The sequence below is a fragment of the Hypanus sabinus genome, chromosome 17 (genome assembly GCF_030144855.1).
Source record: "Hypanus sabinus isolate sHypSab1 chromosome 17, sHypSab1.hap1, whole genome shotgun sequence".
NCBI lineage: Eukaryota > Metazoa > Chordata > Chondrichthyes > Myliobatiformes > Dasyatidae > Hypanus > Hypanus sabinus.
The window spans coordinates 5,088,627-5,097,880 of NC_082722.1; the positions used below are offsets into that span (position 1 = coordinate 5,088,627).

General features: G+C 43.7%; 1 protein-coding gene across 1 annotated transcript in view; it reads left to right on the forward strand.

The window, feature by feature from the left end:
- The window catches only part of LOC132406664 (aspartate aminotransferase, mitochondrial-like), a 29,296-nt gene extending 24,002 nt beyond the window's left edge, over positions 1-5,294 (forward strand). Inside the window, exons 9-10 of the mRNA XM_059992484.1 lie at positions 2,014-2,164; positions 4,272-5,294. Of these exons, the coding sequence (XP_059848467.1) occupies positions 2,014-2,164; positions 4,272-4,394 (274 nt within the window). The 3' untranslated portion in view covers positions 4,395-5,294. The remainder of the gene's footprint in view (positions 1-2,013; positions 2,165-4,271) is intronic.
- The last annotated feature ends 3,960 nt before the right edge of the window (positions 5,295-9,254 follow it).

The following is a 9,254-nucleotide window of genomic DNA, read 5'->3' on the forward strand; positions in this document are numbered from 1 at the left end:
TCAAGACCAGTGTGGATGAGTGTTTGCCTTCGATGAAGCCATGAGCGATCAAGGAGACTCGTAGCTGCTGAACACCAGGTCTGTGGCAGTTAAGACCGCTGATCCAGAACTATACAAGCAGTTTCGGTATGACATATGGAAGGCTATTTTAAGAGCAAAAAAAATTCTGATTGAGGTAATTGACAGAATTGGATGCATATCAGATCTGGCAGGGTCTGCAAGCCACTTCTTCCCAGAAAGCTGGACAGCTGTGATGCTTCCAAGTGAGCTCAACACTTTGAAAACAAGAATGAAACTTCAGCTGTGCCAATCCCTGCAGCAACTGGGGACCCTGCGATCTCCATCTCGCCTTCCAGAGGATGGACCCTTCCAAGACATCAGGGCCTGGTGGTGTGCCTGGTAGGGCTCTGAAAACCTGTGCCAACCAACTGACGGGAGTGTTCAAGGACACCTTCAATCTCTCACTGCTGCAGTTGGAGGTCCCCACCTGCTACAAAATGACGGCAATCATACCATGACCAAGAAGAGCAAGGTGAACTATCACCCAGTGGCACTCATGTCTACTGTGATAAAGTTCTTCGAGAGGTTGGTCATGGCTAGAATCACCCCACCAGGGAAAGGATTCCTCTTGTCTTACCTATCACCCTACTAGCCTCTGTGTCTAGCACATAATTCTCCACTGCCATCTCCAATGGGTTCCACCTCCCAGTACATCTTTCCCTCTTTTCTCTCCCCCTTTCCCGCCCCGCTTTCCACAGGGATTGCTTCCTACATGACTCTCTTGTCCATTCATTCCATCCCACTGATCTCCCTCTAGGTACTGACCCCTGCAGGCGGAACAAGTGCCACACCTGCCCCTACTCCTCCTCACTCACTACCATTCAGGGCCCCAAACCGTCCTTCCCGGTGTGGAGACACTTCACCTGTGAATCTGTTGGGATCATCTACTGCATCCGGTGCTCCCAGTTGGCTTCCTGTATATCAGTGAGATTCCGGCATAAATTGACAGACCAGTTCACCAATAAATGTGGGATTTTATTTCAATTCTGCTTAACGTTCCCATTGTAACATGTCAGTCCTTGGCTCGTCGACTGCTGCAATGATGCCACACTTGGGTTGAAGGAGCAACACCTCGTATTCCAACCTGATGATTGCCTCCCCCACAACTGTTCCCCATTCCTATTTCCCTCTCTCACCTTATCTCCTTACCTGCCCATCACCTCCTGCTGGTGCTCCTCCCTCTTCCATAGTCTTATGTTATCTCCCATCAGAATCCCCCTTCTCCAGCCCTATACCTCTTTCACCAATCAACCCCAGTTTTTTACTTCATCCCCCTCTCTTGGTTTCACCTTTAACCTACTACCTTGTACCTCTTCCCACCCCCACCTTCTCATCACTTTTTCCCAGTCCTGATGAAGGGTCTCAGCCAGAAACGATGACTGTTTTTCATAGATACGCCTAGCCTGCTGAGTTCATTACCATAAATGTTTTATGAGTCCAGCCATATGTATGTTTATCCTGATTCCCACTAATTTCAGTTTCACTGGGGCTTTGGTGGCGCACACAGATGTCACATTGATGAGAAGATGAGTATCTCTGCTCTCCTCTCCCCTCTGGATTTCATCTACTTTCTATGCTTGTATCAAAGCTGTGGTGTTGAATGGTCCTGTACGATTTATTTGGAAAAGAATTTTCTCCCAGTAAGTGTCGTAGCTGTGGGACTGGGGGAGAGCTATGACACAGCGTTAATACAGAGTGACACAGTGTTCGAGGAACTCAGCATGTCAGACAGCACCTATGAAGGGAAATAAACAGCCAATATTTTGGCCGAGATCTTTCATTAGTGCAGAGTTAAGACCCTGCACATTAAAACCATGCTTTTGTTTGGTTTTGATGTTTTCCCTGAAATGGAAAGTGCTTTATTCTCCAGCATGTTGTTATGAATGTACTTGCTCTGTGGTAGAGATAAGACTTCTGACAGTAATCCTTCTGTTTCACTCTGTCCCTGACTAGGCTAGATGAGGTGAAAGGAATGGCGAATCGTATCATCAGCATGAGAGAGCAGCTGGTATCAAACCTGAAGAAGGAAGGCTCGATCCACAACTGGCAACACATTACAAACCAGATTGGAATGTTTTGCTTCACGGGACTCAAACCAGAACAGGTAATTCCAAGTGGAGAGGCTGTGGAGGCAGATGTTTGTAAGAGTTCAGACAAAGTTAGGAATCAGAAGGTTGAGCATGATGCAACAATCAAAAAGGGTGAATACAGGACTGAAAATGTTGTATCTGAATGTGTGCAGTATACAGAATAAGGTCGATGAACTTGCAGCACAGTTACAGATCGGCAGGTATGATGTTGTAGCCATCACGGAATCATGGCTGAAAGATTATAGCTGGGAGTTTAATGTCCAAGGATACACAGTGTATCGAAAGGACAGGCAGGAAGGCAGAGATGGTGGCTTTGCTCTGTTGGTGAAAGTGAAATCACCTCATTAAAAGGTGTTGTATTCAGATCCCTGAACAGTAATAGGCATGTGACCTATGAACATAGAAAATGTATGCCAGAAGGACAATGTTACAATAGTCATGGGGGAGGGATTCAATATGCAGGTAGATTGGTAAAATTGGGTTGGTGCTGGATTACAGGAGGTGGAATTTTTAGAGTGCCTACGGCTTTTTAGAGCAGCTTGTGGTTGAGCCCACTAGAAGATCTGCCATTCTGGATTGGGTGTTGTCCAATGAACCAGAATTGATTGGAGAGCTTAAGGTAAATGAACCCTTAGGGGCAAGTGGTCATAATATGATCAGATTCACCCTAGAATTTGAGGAGAAGCTGAAGTCAGGTGCATCAGTATTACAGTGGAGTAAAGGGAATTACAGAGGCACGAGAGAGAGAGAACACTGCAGGGATGATGGCAGAGCAGCAATGGCTGGAATTTCTGGAAGCAATTCAAAAGACACAATATATACATCCCCAAGATAAGTATTCTCACCATGGCTAACAAGAGAAGTCAAAACCAACATAAAAGAAAGAAGTGGGGGGGAGGAGCAGCTTGCCCGCCCATCGCCTCCCTTCTCCCCACTTCTTCTTTCTTCCATGGCCTTCCTTCTATCTCTTTCACCAATCTACTTTCTAGCTCTTTGCTTCATCCCTCCCTCCGTTTAACCTATCGCCTGCTGCTTCTCTCTCCCTCCCCCCCCCCCCCCACCTTTCAAATCTACTCCTCAGCTTTTTTCCTCCGGTCTCCAGTATTTTGTGCATGTTGCTTGATTTCCAACATCTGCAGGTTTTCTCTTGTTTGTGAATGGTGGAAGACCTTGATAGAGTGAATGTGGAGAAGATATTTCTTATGGTGGGCACAGCCTCAGGACAGAAGGGCATCCTTTTAGAGTGGAGATGAATTTCTTTAGCCTGAGAATGGTGAATCTGGAATTCTTTGCCACAGGCAGCTGTGGAGGTCAAGTATTTATGCCTATTTAAGGCAGAGGTTAATAGATTGGTTAGGGCGTGAAGGGATATGGGGATAATGCAGGAGATTAGGGCTGAGAGGAAAATTGGATCAGTCACGTTGAAATGGCAGAGCAGACTTGATGGGCTTAATAACCTAATTCTGCTCCAATATCTTGGTCTTATGGACAATGATTCATTCAGAGGAGTAATCTGTCACTGCAAAATGTGCTAAGGTGGAGGAATGACCATTTGAACAGGAATGCAGTCAGTCCATACAGACCAAATTGGACCAGCCAATAAAGGGACTGAAAAATCTGATGGAATAGCAAAGGTATCCAGAAACCTAACTGCTGGAGATTGGGGCAGGTAAATGAGTGGAGCTGAGATTTAAAAAAAAAATTCAACACCTTAACATTGCATTCTTTAAAAGAGTATTAAATGTTTCAGTTTAGAAGAATTCAGTTCATGCTTCACCCTTTCTGTCCTTGCACCATATGCCAGGATTTTGTCATTTTTAAATGTCAATAAATATAATAGAAATCCATTGTACCGTTTTAATTGTTGAATCATTTAAATCGCTTGTGCTTTTAAAATACTTTAATGGTCAACTGGTTATGAAGGCTGAAGATGAAGTATGGGAAAGTGTATTTCCAAATTTTACATTAAAAATTAGTTGTTAGGAGAGTAAGGATGATTTGTTGGGGCTCCCAGTTTGCTTGTGTAGTATACACTTGGTCATCAGAAATGAAATAATTGTAGTTATTTGTTGCTGCCAGACATACACTGGAACTCAATCATACCTGGTATTTTACCTGCAGGTAGAGCGTCTGACAAAGGAATTCTCCATTTACATGACAAAGGATGGCCGGATCTCCATTGCTGGAGTCACCTCTTCCAATGTAGGGTACCTAGCACATGGCATCCATCAAGTCTCCAAATAATGCGTCCAAAAAAGAGTGAAAACATGAAGTGGGAGGGGGTGGAGAAACTCATCTTTCAGCCACAGCCAGACAGTCAGTTTGTACAGTATGATATTGTGAATTGTTATCTTGTGGATATTAATTATTGAATCATCTTGGCTGACAAAGAGCAGGGTTGGGAGGTGTGGTAAATCGCCTGAAGTCTACCTTGTAAACTAATGGAGACTGAGTGAGGTTTTGTCTCCTCACCCTTGTCTGAAAGCATGGGTTTGAACAGCAGAAACCATCCTGTTCCCTGTGCTGTTTTTCTACAGTCAGCCCCTTGTGCTCTGGGTATTTTTCAAACTGCTGCCCTGTTTTTATTTTCTCTCTTTTTTTGCTTCAGCCATCAGAGAAATACTCAGCCGTTTGTTTCCTTTTGATCTGCTTTAGCACTGTTAACAAATATTTTGCACGTTGCTGGTAGCTGCTTTCAATATTGCTTTTTCAATATTAGATATACTGTAAGCAGGTACAGGGTCAGCAGTATGTTCGTAAGCGTAATTGCTTAGTTTCATACTTGTCGGCATGATATGCCTGTAGAAAATGAATTGAACATTTCTTCTGGTCAGTAATTGTTCCAGCGATCCTTATAATCATGCTATGTGGGTAGTTGTTTGGAATGCCCCTTACCAATAGCTTCCTGTCATGGTAGAATGGTTAATTGTGTGTTACGTTTGGCTGAGTTGCTTTTAAAAGTATTTGGCTCAGATTTGCCAAGGGGCAGTGCTGTTATTGACAGTACAAGTAATTCGGAGCTGCTCTATGTAGATGGTACAAGGCTGTGGAAGCAAGTTGTAAGCTTGCTGTCAGCTGGTAATCTGATTTTTAAAAAGTCTTATAGACCTGTATTCAGAGGCTCAATAAAGCAATTAAACTATGTGTGTCTAGCATTCTGCTGAATTAGTTTGAACTGACTACCCATAGCTGCTGATTAATTCTTTTGCAGTACAAGTCAGGACATTAAACAATTTGAATCCAGAGGAAATGATAATGGGGTCAGAACAAGCTCCATTCCATAAGACCCAGGAGCAGAGTTTGGCCTCTTGGCCCATCGAGTCTGCTTTGTTATTCCATCGGCTGATTTATTATTGCTCTCAATCCTGTACTCCTGCCTTCTCCTCACAACCTTCGACCCCCTGATTATTCAAGAACCTATAAACTTCCGCCTTAAATACACTCAAAGACACAGCTTGCACAGCTGGCTGTGGCAAGGAATTCCTCAGGTTCACCACCCTCTGGCTAAAAATATTTGCCTCATCTCTGATCTAAATTGATGATGCTCAATATTGAGGCTGTGCCCTCTGGTCCTAGACTCTGCCACTACAGGGAACATCCACTCAATCCAGATCTTCCAATATTTGGCAGATTTCAATGAGGTTTCAAACACTCCTCGTATGTTAACCCTTTCCTTCCTGGGTCATTGTCGTATAGCTTCTCTGGATCCTCTCTAATGCCAGCACATTCCAAAACTACTCTCAGTACTGCAAGTGATGGAAGTCTTAGTGTCACATTCTTGCTTTTTTTATTCTAGTGCTCTTGAAATGAATGCAAACAATGCAGTTGCCTTCCTTACCACTAACTCAACCTGCAAGTTAACCTTTAGGGAATCTTGCACAAGGAGTCCCTCTGCACCTCTTGAGTTTTGAATTTTCTCTCCATTTACAATATAGCCCATGCCTTTATTCTTTCTGCTAAAGTACATGACCATACACTTCCCTACACTATATTCCTTGCCCATTCTCCTAATCTGTCCTAAATCTTCCCGCAGACACCCTGATTCCCTCAGCACTACCTACCCTTCCACCTATCTTAGTATCATCCACAAACTTGGCCACAAAACCAATTCATTTATTCAAATCATGAAGGAGCAGTCCCTAACAGAAAACCACTAATCACTACCAATGAGCCAGAAAATGCCCCCTTTATTCCCACTCTTTGCCACCTGCCAGTCAACAAGTTTCCATTCTTTCTAGTACCTTTCCCACAGTACCATGGGCTCTTGGTATGCAGCCTTGTGTGGCATCTGAAAATCCAAATAAGCAACATCCTCTGCCTCCTTTCTCTATCCTGCCTGTTATTGCTGCAAAGAATTACAGATTTGGCAGGCAAGTTTCCACCTAAGAAAACCATTGAGTTTGGTTGGCCTGTTTTATAATGTACCCAAAAACCCTTAATAATAGAATCCCAACATTTTCCAACCACTGAAGTCAGGTTAACTGGCATATAATTTCCTTTCTTTTGTCTCTCCCTTAAAAATAGTATGGCATTTGCAATTTTTTTGGTTCTTGGGTACTGGCTAATGCCTCCATAATCTCTTCAGCTACTGTTTCAGAACTCTGGTCGAGGTGACTGAACTTCCTTCAGACCTTTCAGCTTCCCAACCTCCTTTTCCTTAGTAATGATGCACTTCTGCCCCCTGACATTCTTGCATTTCTGGCTTTCTTCTAGTGTCTTCCACAGTGAAGGCTGACACAAAACGCTTAGTGAGTTCGTCCGACATTTCTTTCTCCCTCATGACTACCTCTCCAGCATCATTTTCCAGTGGCCCGATATCCACTCTCATCTCTATTTTAAATCAGAAAAGGCATTTTGTATCCTCTTTTATATCACTGGCTAGCTTACCTTCCTATTTCATCTTTTCTCTCATCTTTTTTACACCTTTATTAAGTGCAATCCCATTACATACCTGTAGTCCTGGATATCTCCCATATTCTCCAAAATTCACTATGTAGGGATGACTTGCAGTGGACTGAAAAGCTTGAGCATGTAGATATTAAGAAAGAGGATGTGCTGGAGCTTTTGGAAAGCATCTGGTTAAGTCACCGGGACCAGACGAGATGTACCCAGGCTACTGTGGGAGGCAAGGGAGGAGATTGCTGGGCCTCTGGCGATGATCTTTGCATCATCAATGGGGACAGGAGACGTTCCGGAGGATTGGAGGATTGTGGATGTTGTTCCTTTATTCAAGAAAGGGAGTAGAGATAGGAAATTATAGACCAGTGAGTCTTACTTCAATGGTTGGTAAGTTGATGGAAAAGATCCTGAGAAGCAGGATTTACGAACATTTGGAGAGACATAATATGATTAGGAATAGTCAGCATGGCTTTGTCAAAGGCAGGTCATGCCCTAGGAGCCTGACTGAACATTGTTTAGGGATTTGATTAAACATATTGATAGAGATAGAGCAGTAGATGTAGTGTATATGGATTTCAGGAAGGCATTTGATAAGGTACCCCATGCAGGACTTACTGAGAAAGTAAGGAGGCATGGGATCCAAGGGGACGTTGCTTTATGGATCCAGAACACAGAAGGCAAAGAGTGGTTGTAGACCGGTCATATTCTGCATGGAGGTTGCAGTGGTGCGCCTCAAGGATCTGTTCTGGGACCTCTTCTCTTCGTGACCCAGGGTTAGTAAATTTGCTGATGACACAGAGGTTGGGAGTGTTGTGAATAGTGTGGAGGGCTGTCAGAGGTTACAGTGGGACGTTGAGAGGATGCAAAACTGGGCTAAGAAGTGGCAGGTGGAGTTCAACCCAGATAAGCATATTGATAGGTCAAATGTAATGGTAGAATGGTAAAACTCTTGGCATTGTCGAGGATCAGAGGGTTCTTGAGGTCTAAGTCCATAGGATACTCAAAAGCTGTTGTGCAGGTTGACTGTGGTTAAGAAGGCATATGGTACTGAATTCATCAATTGTGGGATTGAATTTAGGAGCTGAGAGGTAATATTGCAACTATACAGGACCCTGGTCAGGCCCCACTTGGAGTACTGTGCTCAGTTCTGGCACCTCACTACAGGAAGGATGTGGAAACTATAGAAAGGGTGCAGAGGAGATTTACAAGGATGTTGCCTGGATTGGGGAGCATGCCTTATGAGAATAGGTTGAGTGAACTTGGCCTTTTCTCCTTGGAGGATGAGAGGCATTGATTGTGGATTTTTCCCAGGGCTGAAATGGCTAGCATGAGAGGGCATAGTTTTAAGGTGCTTGGAAGTAGGTACAGAGGAGATGTCAGGGGTAAGTTTTTTTTTACACAGAATGGTGAGTGCATGGAATGGGCTGCAGGCGACAGTGGTGGAGGTGAATACGATAGGGTCTTTCAAGATACTTGGAGCTTGGAAAAATAGAGGGCTATGGGTAAGCCTAGGTAATTTCTAAGGTAGGGACATGTTCGGCACAGCTTTGTGGGCCAAAGGGCCTGTATTGTGCTGTAGGTTTTCTATGTTTCTAATTCTGTCCTCTGAACCTTTACTAACGTCTGTTCCTCTCGCTGTCTAAGTCTATAGGTATACTGTTCGCTGGTTTCTGCATCAACACTTCCCCTCTGTCTGGATTCCATGGCACCCCACACCTTGTTCCTAATTTGGCTAACTCTTCTGCTCTCCCTGTTCATTCTGGGGATGTTCTTAAGTGAGCCTTCACCTTTTTTATCCACAGTATTTCCTGAAGAAGGGTCTCAGTCCAAAACATCGACTGTTTATTCATTTCGTTAGAAGCAGCTTGACCTGCTGAGTTGGTCCAGCATTTTCTGTGTGTTGCTCTGGATTTCCAGCACCTGCAGAATCTCTTGTTTACCTTTTTATCCACAAGTGCTTCCTCTTGTCTTCTCAAATATATAATTTAACAAGAGTTCTGATAGTAAAGGTTTGCCATCTGCAAAAACAATCTCTCACTTCCCACAATGGTAAATATTCCATCAAACTATTACAAACTTGCATACTGTCTTGTGTGGAGTATCGCTCCTGAAGATCATCCGTCTGCTGGGCTGACAAAAGCCATAGCAAACTCTGGCTTGTACACTTACTGTTGTAGTTAACTTTCAATCTCTACTCTTTCCACA